At 40.3% G+C, this 26,617-nt stretch overlaps 1 protein-coding gene across 1 annotated transcript in view; it reads right to left on the reverse strand.

Moving 5' to 3' along the window:
* Positions 1-26,617, reverse strand: part of LOC115788371 (ubiquitin-conjugating enzyme E2 E2-like) — a 65,949-nt gene that overhangs the window by 12,640 nt on the left and 26,692 nt on the right. The window contains exon 4 of the mRNA XM_030741359.1: positions 4,054-4,186. Within this exon, the coding sequence (XP_030597219.1) occupies positions 4,054-4,186 (133 nt within the window). The remainder of the gene's footprint in view (positions 1-4,053; positions 4,187-26,617) is intronic.

Below are 26,617 nucleotides of genomic sequence, written 5' to 3' on the forward strand. Positions count from 1 at the left end.
GTGGGGGGGTTCTATCATCTTCCCAAATAGCTACTCACCAGCTGTGTGCATAAATATAGATTTATCTTATCTAACTCCTCAGACCCAATAAATGCACAATTCCCTCCTGCAGTTTTAAAACCTACAGTGCCAAAAATTTGTGAGCCATGTTGTGTTCACTTGAGCAGAGGTAATTTTGGAACCTGATTTTGATTCAGACAGGGTCTTCATGAAGATGTTTTAGGGCTGTCAGTGAATATTAGAAATTCAACCACTGAATTGAAAAATCTGAATCATTCAGGAGTGAAAAATAAACACACAATGGTGGAAAAAGCACCACTGCTTGTGGCTGTCTCCCAGGCGGCACAAATTGCCAAGCCGGGTTTCCACCACAAAAAGTTGCTTTGTGGTGGAAAAGGCCCAGCCCTGCTGCAGCGTTTAAAGGAAGACTGTGCAGCACTCTCTCCTGATGGTGTGAGGGAAGAGTGAGCGTGAGAAGTGGGTTCGAGTTAAATAAATTTTGTCATCACACTGAACATGTGGAAACCCGCTTAAAGGTTATTAAAAAGGTTACGTTGAACTGTTGCTCTGGTGCTTGTTGAGAACACGTTGACGCTTCATTTGTTCATTGGAGCTCTTAAAAAAATCTTGAAGCCAGTTCAACTTTTGTCGTATGTCACGGCAGCGCGGTGAAAAAATAACTTTTAGCCAGTCGCTTCCACACTGGTAGTGTGAACTCAAGTGTTAGGCCTGGCAGGGGTTCAAATTGAGGACGGAAATAATTCAACAACACCCCAGTGATAATCATGGCAGCCAGTTCACGACCCAGTTTAGCTCTAGAGAGAGTGAGTTACATTAGAGTCCTGTTTGGGAATGCTTCAGATGCAGCAGATGACAATAACAGTAACGACTAGGCTAGTGAGAAAAGCTTCATGTATTATTGGTCCCTGATGGGTTGATCCCCCCCCCCCCCCCCCCCCTCCACTTCATGTGACAAAATAATTATTTTATGATTTTCAAAGCAAACTCACTCAGGGCACTGAATTCTACAGTCATGTGAAAAAGAAAGTTTGTCACAGGACTCTATGCAGTCCTGTGACAAACTAAATACACCCCATGATTCAACAGCTTGTTGAAGCAATAACTTGAAGTAATCACTTTCTGTATGACTTTATCAATTTCTCACACTGTTGTGGAGGAATTTTGGCCCACTATTCTTTATAGCATTGCTTCAGTTCATTGAGGGTTGCAGACATTCGTTTATCCACAGCTCTCTTGAGCCTTATACTCCTGTTGCAGACATGGGCACGGACAGCAGGAGATCTGACGGCTGAGTAGTCATTCCTGTTACACTTCTTTGATGTCCACTTGAAGTCCGCCGCCTGGGGAGTATGCATAGTTGGTGCGTTGTAATGTAAAATTCTCTGCGGATGAGTTTGCACAGTCACAAAAACCAGGCAGGCACATGGACATCCGGATGGACCCTCGTACTAACAGTCTGATGGCAAATTTTATGTCACCGGGACCCAAGCGGACTCCCAGATGCAGAAAGCATAATCCACGCTTTACGGTCCTGCCACAGAATTTCAAACAGGGTTGAAGTCTGGACTGTCTGGGCCATTGCAAAACCTTGATTATTTTCTTTTTCAGCCATTCTGTTGTCGAGTTGCGGGTGTGCTTGGGATCATTGTTGTGTTGTGTGACCCAATTTAGGTCAAGCTTTAGTTGTCAAATAGATGTCCTCACTTTTGACTTCATAATACTTTGATACACAGAGGAATATATGGTTGACTTAATGGCTGCAGGGTGTCAAGATAACATGGCTGCAAACCAACCCCAAATCACCACCCTTTCACTATGTCTGGTTTTTGCCAGATGTGGCACTGTGCATTATGGCATCTTCTCTTTGGTCTTGTTGGTCCAAAGGACATGGTTTCATAAGGCTTGTGGTCCAGAAGCTATATGCAACCTTGCAAACCTAAGCTGCACCGCCATTTTCTTTTTAAAGAGAGGCTTTCTCCTGGCAACCCTTCCAAACCAGCCATGCTTGTTCAGTCTGAGGACTGCACGGTCTGAACTTAGGGTGAATTCATTTGGACATCCACTCCTGAGGAGACTGTGGCATTGTGTTAACACACACCTGAATGCTGCAGACCAGCAAACTGCCAAAATCTCTGCTTTTACAGAGCTGGTCACACTTGCTGATGATCAGCTAATCTAGTGCATTTGATTAGCAGCACCCAGCTACTACTTACCCTGTTAATTCCTATGGAAACAATAAGGCTTCTTCACTCTAATCGTACTCGTATAGATGGGACTTACAATATTATTAACTTAGAATACTAGATGAAGCATTTCTACTTATTAGTAAGCAGGTAAATCAACAGCTAAAGAATAGATATTTTGGACTGCACTGTTCGAGAAAGCAAGAACATAAAATGTGAGCTCCCACAGGTGGATGTAGTTTGGTGAATAAAACTACATTAAGGCAGATAATAAAACAACTAATTTGCATATTTATTAACCTTTCACATCAATTTTAGATTTTTGTTTGGGTTAGCTTTCAGCAGGGGTGGGGGGGACTCGATACAGCATAGTACTGCAAATTTTGCGTGGCGATATTGTATCGCCAAACACACCAATTATTGATATCTTATTAAATAAATTTAAATATGCTGGGGATACTATTTAAGAGAAGGCTCATCTCATGCACCACCATCCTGAGGTAACGTAGCTGAGCAAACTTACATCAAATCAGCTCAGCTGCTTAGCTTGACAAAAATACCTGCTAACACAAAGCAAGCTAATGGCTCAGTCACACAAGCAAAAATCAGACAGCAACCTCCTTGCATCTACTCAAAAATCAAAACAGCTGCTGCCTGATGATTGTATTGATTTACACATTCTACAATTGACTGCAACTTGTGGTGAGCAAATGGTTGCTCAGAACTTGAGGGCGCTGCACACTCACGGCTACTTTTGATCGCAAGGCGACTGCACGGGTCTCCTGAGAGCAGGCAACCTTGCTGCACACAGAAAGGTTTCTGACTGGCTTGGACTGACCGATATCACTGTCAAAGAGACTGTTGAAGATCTGCAAATAATTGCTGTCTAATTTATAAATGCCGACCGATTGCCAACATGTTGCCAGCAGTCAGAATGCGTCTTTGTCAATAAGCACAACTCGACGGGACTCAACTCAGCTGGCTGCCAGCTGGTTGTATTCTGGTTATATTCCTGTGAAAGGGAAGGTTGCTGAGCGCAAATGTAACAGTTAAATGTGAATTTCTGTCTATGTAGACAGCAACAGTTATGTGATTTTCAACAATTTATCAGTTAATTGTTGTATTATCAGAGAGATTGCATACTTGACCCCATTCAATTGCAGGCTGATAGCAGACTGACTGTCTCATGCTGACATTTATAGCAGTTTTTAGTAACAGTGTTGGTATGCTTGACAATCTCATTTTGCAGCAAGTGAGATAACTTTATCTTATTGGATAAAGCAGATATGACAAAGTTTAAATGTAAGGGGGGAAAAGGTAATAAATCACTAGATAATTAAATATGTTACAGCAATACTCAGCATATTGCTAAGTGCTAAAAAGCACAAAAATTGACTGTTTGGTGATTCCCACAGTTTTTTTTCCTGAAAAGAAGGCTGTCAAAGAATCCTTCTTACTGTAATTCTAACACTAAACACTAAACAGTGAAATCCTGCCTGACTACTACTGAAAGCCAGGGAATTAATATACTGACATCTTTCTTTTGGTCTTTTGAGAATTGAAGACTGATAAAGAAAAACAAAGAAAGAAACAAACAAACAAATAAAAACAAACAGAAAAACCAGCTTTGTGCTTGTTCAGTAGGACCATAATTTGTCTTGGGGCCTACTTCAATTCTCTGGGCTGCTGTCACATGTTGTTTTGAGAACATGCTGCAGGTTAACAAGCCTTAAATGAGTCACTGCTGTTGGACAACAGGGTGAAAAAGCTGACAGCCAGCTAGGAAATTGGTGGCATTGTTCAAAGCTCTGGATTAAGGAGAGGAGAGTAGCTGCAGGGCATCACTCACCTTGGGTGGTTTAAAGGGGTAGTCTGGTGTGAAGGCGATGTCCAGGAAGAACACTCCCCCCTCGTACACGGAGCCTGGTGGGCCCAATATGGTCGACCTCCACTCATAGATGTTGTCGCCTTTAGGACCCGCGCTGCAGTTATGAAAATAAAAGAGGAAGAAAAGAAGAGAAGTTTAATCTACCAGCAGGTGTTATGAGACAAAAAAGATGCTCTATTTGTGTAATTTCGTTCACTGTGACACAACAAGCCAGGAAATGATTTAAGCGCATAATTATCAGCTGTTAAATCAGCTGCATAAAACATCCATTTAAAGCTCTTATCCAATAGAAGATCAGGCAAGACTGGATTTCTAACCTGGGTGAAATACAGAGTATGATTAATAGCATGTGGATGGCTGATGTCTCTGGCATGTGAATGCAAGCATGAAACACACAGCAACAAACCTACACACAGATATAAACAGGAAAGTGCTGAGAATCAGCAGCAGCCGCTATGCTTCCTTACTGTTCATCAGCGGTTCACTGCTGGGCAGCTGGCTGCTGCTGAGCTCCATTGTTGCCTTGATTGTCACCACGTGTGTGCGCACACACACACACACACGCGCGCACACACACACACACACACACACACACACACACACACACACACACACACACACACACACACACACACACACACACACACACACACACAGAGCTGCAAGAAGAGATGCACTAATCCAATTCCATTTTCTATTGGAATTAGGCCAGATGCCCCTGTCAGTTTCATGTATTACTTTTACTTTCATCATTTACACACTGAAAGAAAGACAGAGAGAAAGAGCACGTGTAAAGCACATAAACGTAAGATGAGAAAGTGAGTGGAGCTGTTCGTGTGAAACAGCACCCGGCCACTGCAGACCTAGTTCTTGTCAGCGTGTGTTTGGACACAGAGAGAAATTATGGAAACAGGCTGGAGAAAGGATGCCGACATGTTCCTCTGGATGGATAAAAATAGTCTGGCCTGTGACAGTGTCCCGGGGGCTGGCGGGGGACCTGAGGGCCGATACAGCTCTCCACTCTGCATGAGGCTTTAGCCTGATGTGACTAGCTATGCTTGTATGTCAAAGAGTATTTTTTTTTTTCCTGCCAGTGGTTGCAGAAAAGCACTGTTTGATTTGGTTAAGCTATAATATGGTGAAGATACTGGCTGTGAAACAGTGAACCAGATCTTCACCCTTGCAGGACTTCTGAAGGGATCATGGGAGTCATCTCGTGGTGGAGCCGCAACTCCTGCGTGTCTGAAAGAGCCAGTCGAGGTAGGATTGGGCATCTGGTTAGGATACCTCCTGGGCGCCTCACCTTCAAGGCATTCCAGGCATGTCCAACTGGGAAGAGACCCCGAGGTAGACTCAGAACCTGCTGGAGAGATTTAATATCTCGTCTGGCCTAGGAATGCCTCAGGACCCCCCAAAAGGAACTGGAAAGTGTGGGTGGGGAGAAGGATGTCTGGATGGCTGGCTTACAGTAAGGCCCACTGCAAAATCATCCAAACAACTATTAATATCAGCACTTAATTAAGGGTCTGCTGTTTTGAAATTTAGCCTTTTTCTCACACACTAGTTTTTCTTTCCTCTTAATGTATCCTATTTGAATACAGTCAAGACTTTTGTTTTTTAAACCAATGCAAGTATAAAAGTATGGGATTGTAACATATGAAAAAAACACAATTGTACTTCACAGCAAGCATATGTGAAACTAAATATTCAAAGTCTAAAAAAGAAAATAAAAATATATATTACTACAAAAGACGCATGTCCAAGTCTCCTGAGTGAAAATCCTGTATGTTACATGAACAGTGATATATGAATGAAAACTGTTGAGCTCAGATCTCTTACAAAAACCTTTCTTAATACTATAGTACAGAACTCCAAGTGAAGCGTATAGCTTTTAAATTAGTGGTTACTGCTGTAGTTTTCTCATTTATATGCTCTCTGTAACAGCCCACCTAATCATTTTTGGTATATTTCACTGCTTAATTAACAATTATTTAATTAACATCAGCACATACAAGCAAATATTAGTTGGCTCAATACACAAACAAGAGCACCTTGGCATTCAAAAAATCCATTGTTAATTAAATCCTATTACAAGGTAGATGCCTCATATTGTCCTCTGTTCCCCTTAAGGTTGGCCAGTTGTTTATTTTTCTCTCCAATGAATTCCCGCAGTTACAGTTTACAGCATCTGGAAAAATTCAGAAGGCTGTTCTCTGTCACAACACAGCCTTCTTTTCCTGTTCCTGCAACGTGATACAACTTACTCTGACAGATTTCAGATCCAGTAGAAAAGAGTTTATATTCTTTATCACCTTCCTATACCTGTCAGAATGATGGCAGGCACGGATCTTGAAAATTCACCTAAGGGTTTGCGCTCTTATTTATGCAAGGCAACTTTACTGTCGTGTCTTTTTAAAAAAACAAACAAACAAACAAAAAAAAACCCAACAAAAAAAAAACCTCAGATCTGCTTTAAAATGTAGAATTACTTGAGCTGGAGAAAAGTCCTGTTTATAATGAAGGCTAAATGACAGTGATGGAGCCAGCTATTTCCCAGTGTGTCAATGTCCACACTGTAAGCCATTAATAATGAGTCTGGAGCACTAAGCTTGCCCCATGAGAGGGATACTATAATTAAGAAGAGATTCTTCCTGCATATTTTAGCTTTCATGCCCAGCTGCTCTCTTCATAGCTGAACTCACCACTAGAAAAAAGTCCAAATATTAGGCTATCCATTCAGAACTGATATTTAGGTATTTTTAATGCACAACCCACTTTAGCATGGATTTGCTTCACTGACTTTACAACTACAAAAGAGACATCTTTTGCAAGCAGTTAATGAGACAAAATTCAGGAGTTCATCATATATTTGAATCATGAATCTAAGTTATTGTTCATTCAGGGACTCATTCTGGGCTACAGTTCAGCTCATACTTTATTATGCATAAGCAACATGATCACAGGTCTACTCAGGATAACATTACATAGGTACAATGGCAGGTGCTGATTTAGGGATTTTGCTCTCTATGGGAGGAACACATTTTCAATATCAGGTGATTATTTTCATTTAATTGCAGGAAGCCAAAATTTTGATTTAGATTAATATTTGATCAATTGTGCTGCCCTACCTCAGCCTTTCCTTCCTTCTTTACAGCAACCCTTCCACTGAGACCATTTCTGATGAGGCTTCGGTGAACAGTAGACAGATTAACTGAAGATGGAGCTCCGTGTCAGGTTCTTGCTGGATGTTATTTTGTTTTTGTTTTTTTTATTAAATTGAGCCCAAAAAAGGACTGGGCCATGAATGGACCCCTGGGGGACCCCATGTGAAAGCAGGGTTTTTGAGGAAGATGTGTGCCTCAGCCTAACTGTAAAACTTCTGTTGGTTAAATAGTTTAAACTATTCCAGCATAGTCCGTTTTATTCCCACAAAGTGCTCCAGCTGAGATATAAGGATACCTTGATCTACAGTATCAAAGGCAGCGTTGAGGTTTAATAGTATTAAAATGACAGAATCTCCCAAGTCGGTAATAGTTAAAATGTCATTTAAAACTTTTAAAAGTGCAGGGTCAGTGGTGTGAAGTGCTTTAAATCCAGACTGAAATACTTTTGATCTAAAAAGGTCTGGAGCTGAAGAAGGACAGCTTTCTCCAGAAACAAAAAGGAACTTTAGAAATCTTCTAGGAAGTCCGCACAGTTTTTATTTATTCACTCATCTCAAAAGCTGGTAGCAGAGATAGCCATACAATGAGGAGCTCTCGTTAGGGGTTACAGACTAGAACTGCTGTGTTTCCTTGCTCCTCGTCACAGGGAAGACCTCAGCTAACAGAACAAATAGTTCTGCAGTCTTCAGGACAGAAATGAATGTGACTAATATTTAGACTGAATCTGTGTTTATCAGCTGTGGCTTGTTAGATGGCAGTCATAAACTCTTGTGACAGCTTGTTAAGAGATCATGCAGAAAATAGCAGATTACTAACTCACCTGGGGTTGTGAATATGTCAGATTACCTTTTTAAACCTTTATTTATATAGATGCAGTCTGGAGGGCTCTGTGCTCTTTTCCAGCAGCTCTCTGTCACACACACTCAGACACACAGAGGCAGACACATTCAGACAAGCAGCAGTTCAGTACAACCACAGTCTTGTAGTGCTGCAACAGCAGCTGGGAGCTCGGCGTAGCACTCAAGGGCACCTGCACAGAGCTTGCTTAGAGCAGAACTCACTCTCTTTTCCTCACACATTTTCCCAGCTTGTTTGGGGATTTGAAGAACTCTTTGGTGATCTGAAATGTTGACTTTCCACTTTTGTAACCCCAAGGCTACTGCTGATCCTTTACTTAATAATACAAAATGACTATCTGGCCATTTCTGGCACTTAACTTGTGATAAGAATTATTTAAATGTCTGAGAAAACCAGTCCAATAGTTAAATATGTTAGAATATAATTTTATTACTGTTGCACATGACTCACAAATATTCTACTTTTGCTTTTTTTCTTAAGCAAAAATAACTGTTTCTCTATGATGACTGACTGGGAAGGTCAAAAAGTTCTAAAACCACTCATCACACATCACACATTTATGCCCAAAAAGCATATTCATGGACTGTGAGTGTGTCCTCCTGGCTTAGGATCATTCCAGAGGTTACACTGTTTGAGCTAAGTGCTAAGCCCTGAAACAGTCTACTCCTTCTGCAGCAGACACTTTCAAAAAGGACAAGGAACCTTTAGAGAAACTCTGCTCCTCTATTAAGAACATCTGAGATGTGGGCTGGCAGAAAGGAACAGTAACTCTGGAGTCCTCCCAAACATTTTCTCAGAAACGCAAACAAATCAAGGCCTTGGTGATCTAATCACCATTGGAGGTTCCATAATCTTCACGGAGTTTGAGGCTGGTGTGGAAACGTGACAAAAAGCTAAAAGAACCTTCCTGTACATTAGTTGCTGGAATTACATTTTTCCTAAAAAGAAAAGACAAGACATAGCCAGTGGATACAGTATCTTTTACTACTTGCATCATTATGTCCAACAATAAATTGGTAATGGGACAAATATTTAGGGAACAGAAACACATTGCTGTAAATTGTTGTTGTTTTGTTCCATTTCCACTCAAGAATGAGAAATTGTGTGCCTTTTTGTTTTTTTTTTTTTTGCACTGGCAGCTGGAGGAGGTGGGCACCACCTGTTTGTGGAAGTAAAATTGGGACAGCCAATCAGAAGATTGCTAACTTTACGCTGTCCTTCAAGGGGCAAGAGCTGACTTGTTTCAGACAGTCGATGAACTGAGGGGCTACACCAAGGCCAGATCAAACTGTTGACAATTTTATGTGAACCCAGTGCTGCTCTTGCAGGAAGAACCTGTTATGATTGGTGCATTAATGGTACTAACAAGGACTAGAAAACATCCTTCTCCTCTCATACAAAGTCTTGAATGATCAGGCTCCATCATATCTTAAAGACAATACCATGTTATCCAAACATAACACTTCACTCCAGAGTTTCCAAATGTAGATTGACAAATGTGTGCAATGATCTTGGAAGACTGAATTCAGATTGGCTAATCTAATGCTTCTGTCTAACGCCAAAACAGTTATAAAACGAAACCAGCGGAGCCACATTCCACTGCTCGACAGACACACACCCACATTCAGTGATGCTTACAGCACGGAGGAGACAACACAAACAAGACGTCTCGAGTTTAAACCGAGTGCTCAAACACACAGAGATGAAGGACAAACTGATAAGTGTGCTCGGCTTCATCGTTGCTCCTCATCATCTTCTCTCTGATTTGGGTGATGAGATCAGTAGACCAGACTCTGAACCTGGACTAAAGGTCACACGTATGAAACACAAGTGAACTGGGCACTGATCTTTAAAATATCCTCAACCATCTATGGACACTGTGTTTCTCCCCCACCCTCCTAACCCCCCTCTGCTTATAGTGACTGATCACTGTACCTGAAAATGGCTTGCTACTTACAACCTCAAAGTTTAAATATCAGGTTTAATTTGCATAAAATTTATGATAGCAAGGTTTAAAAATCATGCCCATCTGGAAAGATGTATTCAGTCAAGCTTGAATGACTGATCTGTTCTATACTGGCTTTCTACTCACCAAGCTCAACACGAAGACTTGTCAGGCTCGTGGGAATAGATGACCGGGTCAGTGAGTGGATGGCATGTAGGTTAAGGATTAAGGAAGAGTTCAGGTTTACTTTCTATCTTACTTGTTCTAATACAACTGAATTAATCACATAGTTTTTCAAATTTAAATAGTTTTTCTGGTGCTGCAGATAAAGCCATTCATTTCTGATCCCTACCTCTTGTGACACTGACTATATTTACATTTAAAATTAGAGATCACAGACAACCCTAACAGAGAAGTGCCCAACCACACTGCATGCTTCAGACTGCTGTAAATCTCCAAAGAGCTCTAGCTCGTGTGCCCCACTAAACACCCAGTCTTTTGCCTTTTCCTTGTTTAATTTGTGAACAGACTAGAAAAATCATGAACTAAATTTTGATATCAACTATGTTTCTACAAGGTCAAATGCTGAGAAAGGGCATTTATAAGGAGGCATGGCATTCAAATAAATGCCTGTGAAATGCTTAAGATGGTGCGTGTCCCACCCTAGTTGCCAAAGAATCAATCAGCAACCAAACTGGGAAACACAGGAGCCAATCATGTGGTTGCACAGCTGAAGTTAATGAGTTTCAGCTGTGTGGTGACAGCATGTGCAAACAATTTCATTTGAACTCAGCTATGCAGCAAAGTTTTGGTCCTATTCCAAGTGTTTGTTAGTTTAAAAACTTTAACTGAAAGAAAAAAAAAACAGTAGCTAATAAGCTGTTAAACTAAAATAAATAAATAAATAATAATAATAATCATTTACTCTGGTAAATTAAACAAGATCTTTTCCCCTTAACTTAGCCTCCCCTACAGGACAAACAGTTTTGTGTCTCCAACAACTGAGTGATTAGATTGTGTTCACATAACACCCTTGATAAGCAGGGCATAAGTGATTCATAAAGATGGACAGATATCCATGCATGCGGTCATTCAAAAAGATAAGCAGGAGGTTGTCAGCCTTACCTCCTGCTGCTGCAGTCAAATAGAGGACAGCAGAGGACAAAACCATCTAACAACATCCCTACCTGTATAACCAGGTCCCCTTTCTATTAGAGATTACAAACTGAATTAAAATGCACTGCTCTATATTATCTTAAAGTGCACTAACTCTGCACTCTCACATATGTTCAAGCCGGTCTGTGTCATGCATGTGCAACACGCACACAGGGACACAGGTTGCTCACACACTCACAGCCACACGCTGACATGTTAGCGTGGCTGTAAGTGAGTTCTTGACCGTGTGTGATAAAGTTCACCAAAGTAAACCATACCGGAGCCACCACAAAAACATTCACACAGCAGACCTAATGAGACACTTAATTCGCCGTCGCCTAGCTGAACACGCTCAGTGTGAAGAAGCTAAGAAATGAAAAGCAGCTAAAGTTAAATCCAGCCAGAGCTCAGCGCCAGCAGCACCTCGGTACAAGCGGCGGTGAAATGACCCACGAGGTCACAAGGAAAATTATGGAGACGAGCAAAAAAGAGAAAAGGTGAATTTATGAAGATAATATGATGTAATTCTCTCTTGCACCTGCTTTGGTTTGATAAGGTAAAGTGTACAACTCATTTTCACTAAATTATCTCTACCTCGTTCCAGTAGCAGAGCACTTTATTTTCACAGTTGTTTAATTTGAGAGATCCAGTAACTTAATGCAGTTTGGGGAAAATTGTAAAGTTTAATAATTTGTTTTATTATGAAAATAACATTTTGCATTGAGGGAAAAGTTTATTTTTATTTTTATATATTGCTGTCAATTAGAGTTCTTAGAAAGAAGAATCTGCAGAAACTGGTACTGGCTGGTCACACTAAAAGAAATTCTGTGAATTTTTTGTGAACACAAATTTTGTGTCGTAAACACAACAGGTTGCCGTTCAAACGCTGAACCACAATCACCTAAAACCAGCTCAGCAGAATCTTGGTATTATTCTTCTCTAAATGACTATTATCGGCAGCTTCTTCTCTTACACTAAACCGAAATACACAAATTAAGATCGGTCTTGGTTTAGCCTGCATTTGTTGGTTATGCTAACCTGCAATGCACAGGTTGCTGGTCATGTGTAGAGGGTCTTGGTAAACGTCAGTTAAATCTGTTAAATGGTCTTGTTTGATCATTTAACAGATTATTACAGCTGCATTTACACATTCATTTGAAACTCTTAAGAGTAAATCTTATTACAATGAACTCAGTAGGTTGCTAGTACTTGATTAACAACTATCAACTAGTTATCACCACAAATTTCTGCAGGCTGTTCTTTATGTTCACCAAGATTTTAAAGCCTCATTATTTAATACTGACTGTACTGTGACAGCAGTTCTTTTTAGGAAGGGTAGTCTCAAGGTCTCTGGTAATGATCCACTGTCTTGAGAAAGAAGTGCAATGTGTAAATACCCCTCAGATAAACGCTCTTTGGATTCCATTGTTGCCTTAGCTGAAAGAGCAAAGCGTTAGCTTGCACAGGCCTTTGTCCCTCTTCACGTGGTTCAACAATGCACGAGTTCACTGGGAGCAAAGGTAACAAGAGCAGACGAGTCTAACAGAGGAAGGACAAAGTTGGTGTAACTCTAACACCATCTAACCTTTGAATCACACCAAACCAATTTGATTTCGCCACTGTCTTGAACACGTTGCCTAGCAACATTATATCCCTGCAGTGACTCCGTGCATGTGCGTGTGTGTGTTGATTTTGTGCTGCAAGAGGGATTTCCATGGAAACAACAACAGCAGTACAGGCAGACACAACAGCACCGCTCGACTCACCTGAAAATTGTTTGTCCGACAGATAAAGCATAAGGGATAGCAGGAGAATGAACCGACACACACACACACACACACACACACACACACACACACACACACACACACACACACACACACACACACACTGTCTGTCTTTATGGATCATAATGTCTATATAGGTCCTTCAGAAACAAATCAACAGACATTAAGCTATTAAATTAGCCAACAAGTTCATATGAAAGAAATCGAGACACAGATCGTGTCCTAAATGTTAATGGTAAGTCAAATCAAATCTAATCCACTCCCTGCACACTTGTTCTAATGATAAATCAAATAAGATGTGAGGCTTGCATCAATATAGAGCAGATTTAAATGAAATCAGGCTTCATGCACAATTTGTTTTGTTAGTAAGCACTGACAACCCAGTCATGGGAAAAGCAGCAATCATCCCACAACTCAGTTACCTCACATTGTATCTTTATAAAGCACTGACAGTCTGATGGCTCTTTCATACGGGACACAGTTTGGTTAAACCTTACTTGGTACAGCTTGGTTGATTTTTAACAAAAACACTTAGACACTGCACTCAAAGCAGTTCTACATTACAAGCCAGGTTCATCCATTCAAATGCACTTAAGCCTATGCATTTTAGGAGCTTTCTTAACTAACACACACACACACACACACACACACACACACACTTAGACAAAGTTCAAGTTGAAGTTCATCTGGTGGATTAGGCACTCGCTTGAAAGGCAGCTGATTATATAGCTAGATATATGAGAGAGAGAGATACAACAGTGATCAATAAAATAAAAAAATAAATAAAAATGAGGTTAAGTAAGACAGACTGTGAAAGAGAGTATTGCAACTGCATTAATAAATAATATGTACACTATAAATCTAAGAAAACTATATTGCTCATTTATTGAAAAACAATATGGCGCAGAGGGACTTTTTAGGTTTGTTGGAGGTACATAGTCTCACACTGCTCTTGCTAAAAAATGACACTGCTACACAAACATGAATAACTTCCTTAAGGATTGGCTGTAACTAGCTGGCATACTTGTGTCAATCTTTGTGCCTCCTACAACTTATTTTGTCGTGTCCACCGTGATCAGTTAGGAAAATGATAAGATTGGCTGTGACTCATTTCTCCCTCCTCTTCTCACATATCGACTCACTAAATGGAAACAGATGTGTTTATGATAATCTTTACTGTACTGTTGCTGTCGCCTGTAATGTCTCCCATTATGGTGCAGGAAGGGTAATTCATTAACTTTCCTCCACTAGCTGTGAGGAACCACATCTAATAAAATACCACAGAGAGTGAGATAACGGGGACCACCAAAATAAGAAGAGAGCAGAGTAGGTTTGCTGATGCTTTTTGTTACCCAAGGTGGAATAATAAAGTTGGAATAATAAATGCAATGAATGTATGAAGACAAAGTAAAACTTTTCTTTTCAAAGAGTAGATGTTGGGATTAGTAATAACCCTCAGTATATATTTAATCCTAGTGCATCAAAAAGCTAGGTCTACAGTGACAACCGTGAAACAATGAGATCAAACAGATCAATTAGACTCTTTCTCTGAGTGGCTACTTATCTATCTGACGGTGTTCACGAGTTCTGAGTCACTGCAGTAAGAGATTAAAGTGGGGTGGAAATGTGAACAGCCTTTAGGGGTTTTCACAGGTGTGTTTGGCCTTGGAGTGATAAATTGTACCAATGCAACGAGAGCTTTCTCTGCAGACACAAAGCTTCCTCAGCATAGAAACATTTTCAGACTGATGCATGCAGTGCTGGGGAAAAAGTATTTGCCCCCTTCCTGATTTCTTATTCATTTTGCATATTTGTCATACTTAAAAAAGACTATCCAAACCTACCTGGCCCAGAGTGAAAAAGTAATTGCCCATCCCTGTTAAATCATGAGTTAACTGTGATTAACCACATTTTTTAGTGAGCTGAGTTCAATTTCCCTAGCCACACCCAGGCCTGATTACTGCCAGACCTGTTGGATCAGGAAATCACTTAAATAGAACCTGTCTGACAAAGTGAAGCAGGCTAAACAATCTCAAAAAGCAACACATCGGGCCACAATCTAAAGAAACTCAACAACAGATGAGAAACAACCGACAACTGAAAATCAGTGACATCTATCCGTCTGGAAAGGGTTACAAAACAAAGACTTCTTAACTCAGAATAGTGGTGAACCTTCACACTAGCAGTCAAAAACTAATGCGTATACTAATTTTTATTTTGTTAAATATGAAGATAATAGCAGAAGTGCTGTCATGTTTCTGGCAAGAAAAACAGTACCGATTTGTTTATTTGTTCTGTTTATTTATTTATTTGTTGTTGTACACTTTTCAGAAATATTTGTGGTTATTTTTGTACTACTCAAATGCTAAAGTGGCCCTCCAGGGAGATGACAGTGCCAACAGAGGACCCCAGCTCATTTGAGTTTGAGACCCTTCGTTGAATAGTCTGCACTTTAATCACATCTTGATTGTTTGATTTAAAATCCAATGCGGTGGTGCACAGAGGCAAACTTACAAATATTATGTCACTGATCCAAACCTTCAACAGCTGACTCTTTAACATCTCTCCTCCACATCAGCATAGCCTGTGTAAACAAAGTACTGCATAAAATTAAGTGGTTTACCACCAAGAAACGAAACTCTGGAAGGACTTAAACCACATTTTAAGCTTGAAAAGCCTTAGCAACTCTTCAGGGCAGCTGATGTTGTATAGTGTCAGAGAACTAGATACATTTTTCAGGGGTCCATTCAATCAAGCACACCATACTCTGGCTTTTGAGTCCATATGAAGTGTCACAGAACCCTTTCTCCTGTGCAAACTCACACTGAAATCTTCTAACATAACAGGCCGTGAAAGGAAGCTGGTTCTATGAGAATTTCTGGTCATTCCTCGTGGCCTCTGTTGTGATGTTCAGAAGATCAAACCGATGTCAGTGTGATTTTCCTTTCCCAGGAAAAACTCTTTTATCTAAAAGGCCTCTTTCATCTTTTGTAAAGTATCTTAAGTCAGAATTCTTTCATCCTCTTCAAAAAAAAAGGGACAAAATACGAGGGTATAAAATTCAACACTGGCTGGAGATTTACAGCTGGTCTGCCCGTGTGTGTGTGTGTGTGTGTGTGTGTGTGTGTGTGTGTGTGTGTGTGTGTGTGTACGGTCAGCAGTGCCTCATCTGGCTGATAGATAACAAAATCCAGCAGAATTATCACAAAGGTGAGCTCTGTTGAGAGGTGGAGCTTCTTTTTAGAATTAAGTCGGCAATGCCTCTAGCGTTACCTCCACCTTTCAAGCTTCAAGCTACAAGCAATAAACACTTCCTCCAAAAGTGTTGAGACAGCGCCGGAGGTGAAAGCTCTGAGATTTCTAGTAGCTCTGGATAAGTCGAGGAATGATGGGAAATCCACCAAGCCAATAGTTTATTTTAGATCTTAGTCAGATTTTGTTAACAAAACAATCTTCAGTCATGTTTGCTCACAGGCTTGTTCTGGAGCTTTTGACCATCTTTATCAGTATTTATTTATTTATTTTAATAATGGAAAAGATGTCTTAAAGGCAAAATGTTTGAACAATTCAGTCACCAAATCATCTGCTGTAATACAGCTGACAGCTATAGATGAGGCAACTAAATTGACCTTGGGTGTGAAGTCAATTTCAAAAACATTATTTTTATTCCCTTGTAGACAGACAGGACATACATGACATAGATGGGGAAACTTTTCTTGGCTAAGATGGGTGTGACTGGCTGTAACAAAGTAAAATCGTTCTGTAATCAGCCGCAAAAATATTAATATGAACTTTAGTTGCTCCTGTCTCACAAGAACACTGTATTTGCTGTTTGAAACAACTGACATGTGGTCACATGATCTGCCTACGACAACACATCATAGTGATTGACAACTAGTGCATCCAACCTGTTGGTGTGGCTCAAATAAACGTTGATTTTTATGCCAGAGCCAAGTTTGAGAAGGATGGCCTATTGTTACTTAATGTTTTTACTTTTTTTTTTTTAGGTTTCCATCCATTTTCTTCAACTTATTCAGGGCCAGGTCACTGGGGCAGCAGCCTAAGCACAGAAACATAGACCTCCCTCTCCCCGGCCACCTCCTCCAGCTTATCACAGCATTCCCAGGCCAGCTGAGAGATATAATCTCTCCAGCATGTCCTGGGTCTACTCCAGAGTTCGACTAACAGACAAACTCTCCTTTCCAGCACCCTGGCATTGACCTGCCCAAGGAGGCCAACAAGTGTGATCCCCGATAGTTGGAGTATCCACCCCGATACCCCTTCTTGAAGATGGGAACCACCACCCCAGTCTACCAATCCAGTGGCACTGCTCCAGATCTGCACACGATGTTGCAGAGGTGTGCCAACCGAGACTGGCACCAGAGAAGTGACGTTCCATGTCCCAATAGCTAACCTCGATACCCGAACCTTACGATGCCTCCTGCGGGTGGTGGGACAACCAGAGGGCTGCGCCCGGCTTGACCCCATAAGCTAAGGCCCGATCACCAGGAGCTCTCCCTTGAGCACCCTCCCCTGGCCTGGCTCCAGGATGGGGCCCTGGTAACCCTATGCCGCGCAGAGTTCCCTTAATCTTTCTGTCATGAGGGTTATTTTTGTGGGGGGTTTGCTTGTTTTATTAATTAATTTTTTAAAAGAAAAAAAAAAAAAACCCAGAATTATCCACAAGTTTGAGTTTATATTTGTCAGTCCAGACTCATATGAGTTGTGTAGTAAATCCAAGTGTGAAGTATGATCAAAATCCCTCATTTTGTTCTGAGTTATGGTACTAAATAACTCACTTAATATTTTTATCTATCAAATATTTATATGAAATTTTGCTATACTTTATTATTGTTTCAATTCTAGGTCGGGGCATAACATGATCTTTATTGTGACCCTTGACCTTTGACCACCTGAAATATCATTGTCTGAGAAAGCATTTCATTTAGCACTGCAATATGCTGATGGAAACCCTGCAATACATGCAAATGTAATGTTTGAGTGCACATTATGTGGTGGATGTAGTAAAACGTGTGTGCACTCTAAGCAGCTGAAATGTCAGGTGTCAGTTGAGAAAGGGCAGTGTGAACGTCTGTTGAAGTTTAAGCCATGACAGCGCTTACAATTTTAAAGGACAAATTTATAGCAGTGGTGATTGGCCCTCTTACTGCTTTGAAAGTCTAAATTCAATAAGATCAGTTTTTGCATTTTTAAAACTGTGCAACCAGGTTCTGAGGCATTAATTGTCTCTACAGTGTGAAGCAATATAAAGGGGCTTTAAAGCTGAAGAGCTGAATTTATTGAACTATGACAGTTAAAGTAGCTGGAGTAACCCCAGAGACTTTTGAAAAAGTACATCATCCATCCCAACTCCACTTTTTATCTGTGCTTTATACCTGCTCAGACGTTGTTCATCACCATAAAGCTTCCACCTGCTCACAATGTAATAAACCTCCAATGCCTTGTAAGCACAGCATCAAATTAGCTGTAGCTATAACTGTCTATACAAGATGATGTTTCAATAATATCTGACCTGGCTTTAACATGGCACACACACACACACACACACACACACACACACACACACACACACACACACACACTAAAGTCACAGAGGCCTGCTATTGTGAGTGGATGTCCTGAGCTCCTCGTTAATGGTTTTCTCACTATCGTATACAGAGCTGATAGCAGGCCACGCTCTACCAAACACATTCTCTGTGTGGCAAAATTGAATGACTGAGGATAACTGCCAAGTTACAGTGGAAGAGAAACATGCTGAGCAGAGTGGGTGAACAAATAAAGAACTGTCAAAACTGTAGCACTGTTATATTAGTATTATAATATGCACTGCGCCTGGCTTATTGTGAAAAGGGAAGGTGCTGGCATATCAAAAGAAACACAGGGTGACCCTCTAGACTACCCAAATAAAACAATCTCTCAGCACATTCCCCACAGTAATCATGGCAGCTTTTATTAGGTTGCACTCCACATTGATTTTATGTCACTCATCTATTGAGATGGGCTCCCACAGACTTACAGCCAGAAACATTGAGTCTATCTGGAATTCCCTGTGCCTTTGTCCTCCTGATCTCTCTCACAAGCCTGCATAGATATATTCAGTGTAAGCAAAAAAAAAAAAAAACACCATGTTTTGGGGTAAATATCCAACACTAAAATAAATTAGCAGTACTTCTCAGGAATGCATCTGTAATACTAATAGCTTTCTGTTATGCAAATGTTCCCTAGGACCATTATGGAGAGCTAGCACAACGTTTGGCACTTGACATGCAAGCTGAACCAGTGTTGTTCTCTGCCGTCACTGATAGATTTTAAAAGTTATTTTGTAGGATCCTTAATTAACAATCATTGTGAGGGTTCAAGACAAAAGTCCAGTGTTTGGTGGGTGTCAAAATAAAGCTTTTCATTTGCTCAGTTTTATGTGCCTGTGTTATGGAAACTTGCCTTCTTGATTTTTAATGATTGCTAAAAACTCTGTGTTGCTTCTGAAGTTAAGGTAAAGGTTTTTGAGCTGCTGCATTAGTGAGAAGCTAGGTACTGTTTTTGAACTCTCAAGTCACAGAGCTCTCTCATTTGACTGAATGCACTAGTTTTACTGTTGGTCTCCATCACATTCACCTAATTGTCTGTTTTGCCTCCTTTAACAAGTTTTCACAGTTACCAGGTAAAAAAAAAAAGCACAAGCTACAACATCCAGATAGGAAATACTTTTTAGTTTTATTCTTTGACAATATTACACAAGCTCCTGGCAAGTTACAAGGTTAAGTGTTTGGGGGTTTGGGGAAGTAACATAAGTTACTTTAGTTTTTGTTAAACTAAAGTGATAAGCACCTAGTATCCTTTTGTGCTTACACTTGATTTATTCTGTGTCACTGGATATAATGCTGTGCCACTACTATTGAACTATAATGCTGCTGCTGGCACCTTGTTTCAACATATTCACACTTTAAATTAGAAAATGTGACAGTAGCTCACTGGAAAAGAAGAATGGAAAATGCCCTTCAATTACTTACACTTACAAATGCTGCTGCCTGCAAGCTGCAAGAATCAATAAAACGTTCACTATTTTTTTAATATCATCAGAAATATCATTATCACAAATTTTCCTGAAATATTGTGATAGAATTTTAAAGCTACACTGCCCACCCCTAGCTTCAATTACCCAAGGAACACAGTCCTCAGCCTCCCTGGGAAGGTCTCTGCCAGGGTACTGGAGAGAAGTGCCCATCTGTTAGTCAAACCTCAGATTCAGAGGGAACAACGCAGTTTTCCTCCTGGTTGTAGAGCACTGGACTAACTCTTCATTCTTTTGAGGATGTGTGTGAGTTTGCCAAATTAGTCTTCATGTGTTTTGTAAACTAGGAGTTGGTATTTGAGTATAGGGCATGTGGCTCGCTGCTATGGGCTATTTGGACCCTGTACAACAACAGTAAAAGCTTGGTCTTCATTTTCTCCAATAGTGAGACTGATTCTGCTCATAATTTTGGACAGACATTCTAAGCATAGCCAAGTGAACTCCTTCAGTAACCTCAGGATCTTGTCTGTGCCTTATGCCCCAAGTGGATGCGTTTAAGTATCTCGGGGTGTTGTTCATCAATGAGGGGAGCACGAAACAGGAGGCTGAAAGACTGATTGGTGTAGTGTCAGCAGTGATAAAGATGCTGTACTGATCTATTGTGGTTAAGAAACAGCTGAGTTTGAAAGCAAAGCTGTTGATTATCCAGTCGATCTATGTTCTGACCCTCACCCAGGGCCACAAGCTCTGGGTAGTGACCAAAAGAATGAAATTGTGGATACAAGCAGTGGAAATGAGCTTCCGCTAAAGGACAGCTGGGTTCAGCCTTAAGACCTTTACACACCGAGCGTGTTGCAAAAAAATGACACTAAATTCCAATGTATTCATATATGAACTTGTCGTGTGACCTGTATACACACTGAATGTGCTGCAGTTTTGCAAATATTTTGTTCTTTAAAAACGCACTGTGAAAAAAATGAAGTCGACAACAAGTTATGACATGATGTGATGAGGTCCTGATATCTGTTTTTTTGCATTTTTGGCCACAGCGGCTTTCATCAATGGTGGAGGGAGACAGGAAACGGGGGGAAGGATACAGGGCAAGACACGCGGGCAAACTGGCGACAGGATGGGACTCGAACCAGCGCCACCACGCGGCATATATATATGTAGTCGCCTGCTCCACCACTGAACCACTCGGGCACCCGGTTCTGATATTTCTAAACACGAAAAGGAAGAAACTGGCATTTTGGATTCATCCAATTCTCATAGAAAAGCAGCAGCGGGGGAAATTTCATGGTTTGATCCAGGAGTTGAAGCTGCATCACAACTGCTTCCATACATATTTCAGGATGTCAGCGGGGCAGTTTGAGCTGTTGTTGGCAGAGTTGGGATCACATCTGAGGAGGCAGAGAAATAACTTCATAGAGCCGATTGACCCGGAGCAGCGTCTAGCTGTGTGTCTGAGGAAAATCAGTATTATTTACTATTTCAATATCACTGTATATTCGGTATATCGGTGCACGTTTTGAGCTATGAGCTCACATGTTGCCAAATGCAGTGGTCTGATTGGTCAGATCTGTTAATTCGCTTGCAAAAGTCAGAAAAATCGAAAGTGGAGGGATGGAAGGAAGTAAAAAGAAACAAAACACAATTTACTGATAGCACAATCATGGTTTTTTTATGTTCTAGGTTAGGCATCCAATAACATCATCAATGCGAATAATTCAAATCTGACATGGTGACAGTCATAAATAATAGAAAGCCCAAAGGGCCTGGGATAGAGCCAAATTCCATCCACTGCTGTCCACAATGTAAACTGCCTCCCTCCACAGTGTACAGCACAAAACTAAATGATGAATACACATTGTGTACTTGTGTACATCTGTCTGTACTTGTTGATAACTATAGCACATTTTAAACAAGCAGATTAATAGTTATGTGGCATTAGCAACTGACTTTAGATGTAGCATCCAGTTTTAAGAGGTACCAAAATGCAAAAGGAGAAATCTTTTGTCCATTACAAAAGGAATATAAACATGAAACAATGGAAAATATTATAGACGAAAGCTGTCACATATCAGTGACTGAATCTAATGTCTGTGAAAGTAAGAGCTAGAAAATACAGAGAAACATAAAACCATCTATTAAAGCAATGATAACAATAATAATAATTACCCAGATAGATGTCTGTCATTTCTCATTGTATGAATATCCTTCGGGCATCAATGACTCACCCTTGACCTAAACAGAAAGAAAAGCAGGCTAGTCTACCACACTATAGACCGTGATGTTTATCTGCCAGGCTTTCCTCAGGCAACGCATTTCTGTGGCACTACAGCCTCAGGTATGCATGAGGACTGTTGTCAGTGAAGCACAGCTTTACCTTATCTTCCCTCTCCTCAAACTGACTGCTACAGTTAAGCCGTAACAACACAGATAAAGGGGCTGTTGGCCATCCGCATGGCTTTGTTCGCTGTGCCTGGTGGCTAACCACCCCTCCTTTTTAATTACATAATTGCTTATGATATATCACTACACACATAAGCCTTGGGGGGGCAGGTGTGTCACCCAGAGGTAGGTGGGTGAGACTGCTGAGGTGGCCCCATTCACCTCTTCACTGCTGTCTACCCCCCCAATTTTATCTGCACCTTAGACATTGAGGGTTTTGGGGGAAGGTGTTGGTGAGCATTCCTGACCAGTAGTTGGGTGTTTACAACTGTCCCCTCAGTTTTAATAGCATTCTAGTTCTCACATACTCATACTCATCCTTTACAGCTGTCTATTTTCTCTGTGATGACAGGAGAACGCTGACAACTACCCAACCATAACCACACATGACATGTCCTCTGCACATCAGTTGCACTCACACGAACTTGCATTCAGAATTACTGTTGCAGCTGCATGTTTTAGAGTGGGGGTGGGGGCTAGAAGTCTAGAGGCCATTAGAAATGTGTTTCCCTTGTGCTTTCCAAGAGATGGCTCAGCTTGGCAGCAGCATCACACTTTATGTTTACAGCTGCACACATTCACACCTCCTCTAGTTTTGAGCAGCTGAGGTCCACAGCCACATATGAACCAACAAATCACTGCAATGGGTGATCTATTTCATAAACAGGCTTGTTTTTCGGTGTCCTTTAAAGGTAGATCTTAAAATCTGACAGCCTGGTCACACCTGAAAAGTTTCCACAGCTGTTTAACTCTGCTGTTCTGTTTACTTCCCCCTGGCTTTTTGTTCTGTGTTGTATAATGTTTTATATCTGCCTAACATTCATTTTCATTATTATACCAACTTTTTTGGATTAAAAAGGCTGCTGTGCAAAATCCAAAAACAAAAAAATATATGTTCATCAAAACTTTTGTGAACACTGAGTGACCTTTTAATTTGTTTTACTGGCTCAAAGTTCAAAATCCAGTTGCTTACTTGAAATAATACTTATAACAAAATAGCAGCAACCAAAACAGCAGGTTTGGCTTGTAAAATGACTTAACAGGTTTTCCACTGTGTCACCAAAACATGAAAATAAAAATCACAGTGTCCAAAAGACCTGTGAACTATTAGGTGGAACAGATTTTACTCAAGACAGAGGACACTAAATGAACATTCTTGCAGCCAAAATAACACAAACCGCCCAGCTCTATATCCCCCCAAGTTCAGCAGCAACATGGCTTGCTACTGGACAGTGATGTGACTTCCTAGGGCACAGGTTACTGAAGTTTTAAAAAATAAAATAAGTAAAAATAAAATAAAATACATTTCGGCTTTTCAAGTCCCTATTTGGACTTCGTGCAGTTAGAGCTCTTATGTTCAATAAGAGTTCGCCCCAGTGTTTTGTAGAGCTTTGTGGACGTTTTTGGCACAAATAAAAGGTGGAATCATCGGAAATTAAACCATTCAGCTTTCAGTCATACAAGAAAAACCTTATTTATTTAAAAGCTCTATACAGGAAACATACAGGACAATAACAATATACTGGCTGAGTGAATTAGTGGTCTGGCTCTAATACCGATGTAAACCTTTAATTGATGTAAAGCAATTAAAGCCCATAGGCCATACCCCATATCAAAAGGGCTATTGTGGTTTCAGCTACTGATAGGCGCAAATTCTCTAGTTTGAGGTTTACTCAACAAGTTTTTCATCTTACAGATGATGCTGGTCATTTGCTGAATCATTTCTTGTTTTCTGTCTGAAACAACCCATCAATGCATTCCTGAAACAACATATAGCAGGTCCTACCAGATTAACAGAGTGACTAAGTCAGGATTTGGAGGCACGTGACCTTTGATCCTCATGGGACCATTTAAATTTGGTTTTCATCTGCAAGAAAAAAAAAAGAGTCTAGAGTTTAAAACTCTCTTACAAGTGTGTCCTGGCCGAGAAAGACAGCAGTACAATCAACGGAGTTGCTCAAACTAGTAACACACACACACACACACACACACACACACACACACACACACACACACACTTCTTGATGAATGTAAGTCAGTAAGTAAGATAGGAGCAAACCAAGTATAGCCTTATAAATAAGAATATACCAGTGATTGACTCTACAACACGACAAAGGAGACCACCCAACCTGTGCATACAACATACAGGGATGAGTAGGAGCTCAGTGCTCCACGATAGACAGAATCCAGGACTGTGAGGACGCGTGCATATAAATTACATCACCATAATCAAGCAGACATAAAAGCGGAAATGAGTCTATAATTGTAATTCCTAAGTACTTATATTGCGACACTAACTCTATCTTCGAGCCTTGAACTGTAGTATTACATGAAAGGTTCAGTGGTTTAGAGTCTAAATTTGACAACAACATCAGTTTAGTTTTGTCAGCATTTAAAACAAGTTTTAAATCACACAGATTATACTGTACTGCACTGATAGCTGATTGACAGAGAGCCTGGTTAGGAGTGGGTGCAGAAGAGTGCATCACCATATGATCAGCATAAAAATGAAAGCTTGCTGTAGTGATATTAGAGCCAAGATTGTTTTTATATAAAGATAATAACAGCGGCCCTAGAACGGACCACTGGGGCACTGCTTTTGTTACATTAAGCAAGCTAGAAGTGATTCCTTCTGATCCTGTCTGCCTGTACACATTGAGATAAACAATTCTGAAACCATCCAACAGGTTTCTTCTGACCACCCTGCACTGATAAGTCTTTGCTTTAAGTTTTTATGATCAAAATATACACAGGCCAGTAAAATTCTGAGCCACTGACCTGGGGATGTTGGGTTGCACACTGAATTATTGTTAACATTAATTATTAACATCCATCTATTAACATCTGTTTTCTGCAGTAGGAAACGTTGCATCAAAGCACAGGACAAACCTCAGCTCTGAGAACAGTGATACGCTCACTTTTCTTCATTGCAGCCACCACATGCTCCTTTGAAGGCTTGCAACACTTAAACATGCGGACACACACACACACAAAAACACATGCACATCAACACACACCAAATCTACCTCATCCATGAGATACAACAGTGTCAGAACTGATGTAAGAAAGCCTTCCAAGAGGACAGCGTAAAGGCAATTTTTTATGCCTTCATTCGAGTTGTATGTATACTGAATTTGACATTACTGTACTTGTGATTATTGATTTATTTTTGCATTTAAGAAAATGTTTTCTTTAAATAATGTGATTTTAATATGGCACGTAAATACAATGAAAGGGTTTAGTTTTTTTTGATAGATGTATGCAGTTATGTTATAAATACTGCAATTTCAAAAATGGTAACCAATGAGCAACTTGTTTTAAAAGACCTGTGTTTTTTTCCCTTTAGAATATTTATTACTGTTCATTAATAAGAAAAGTATTTCTTATCCAATTACTCGATTAATCAATAAAATAATTGATAGAATACTCAATTACTGCTGCAGCCCTGGTATCAAATATTATGAAATGCTCATTAAAGCAACCAAGTGTGTCAGCCTCGTCATAAATGTGATGCGAGTCTTTGACGGTGTATGTAGGAAGCTCTATGCCAATTTTATAATCAGATAAGAATTTTACCGTCTTATTGAGTTATTGAGATTGTTTGAAGTCTCCATAAGAAAATGATCAGCTTTGGTTTTTCTAATGGCAACTGTGCACACGTTGTGCAGCTGCCTGAGAAGCAGTCAATCAGTATGGAGGTTAGTTTTAGGCTTTGGCCCATGTCACATTGCGGGCACAGAGTAGGTTAGATAGATCAGAAGAAAACCATGCATTATCTCAACCTTTGATTCTATTCATTTCTTTTTAGGGGTGCATACTTGCTGATGAATCTATTAAAAGCATCATAAAATAATTTCCAGGTAGATTCCATATCAGGTATGAGATAATTCATTTCCATTCACAAGTGTCATATCTTGTTTGTGAAGGATCCGTGGCTTGGTTTAGAGAATTTGGATGTCTCGGACTGTTGCAACATCACAGCGGCCGCTAATGTAATTTACAAACACTGAAGCAGCTGTGCATTTATGTGGAGCATTTGTGATAATTAGATCAATTAGAGATGATTGTTCTGGACATTCCAAACTAGGTCTAGCGGGACTGTCAACAATCTGAAAGAGAGAGGGTTGGGAAC

The sequence above is a fragment of the Archocentrus centrarchus genome, chromosome 11 (assembly GCF_007364275.1).
Source record: "Archocentrus centrarchus isolate MPI-CPG fArcCen1 chromosome 11, fArcCen1, whole genome shotgun sequence".
Taxonomy (NCBI): domain Eukaryota; kingdom Metazoa; phylum Chordata; class Actinopteri; order Cichliformes; family Cichlidae; genus Archocentrus; species Archocentrus centrarchus.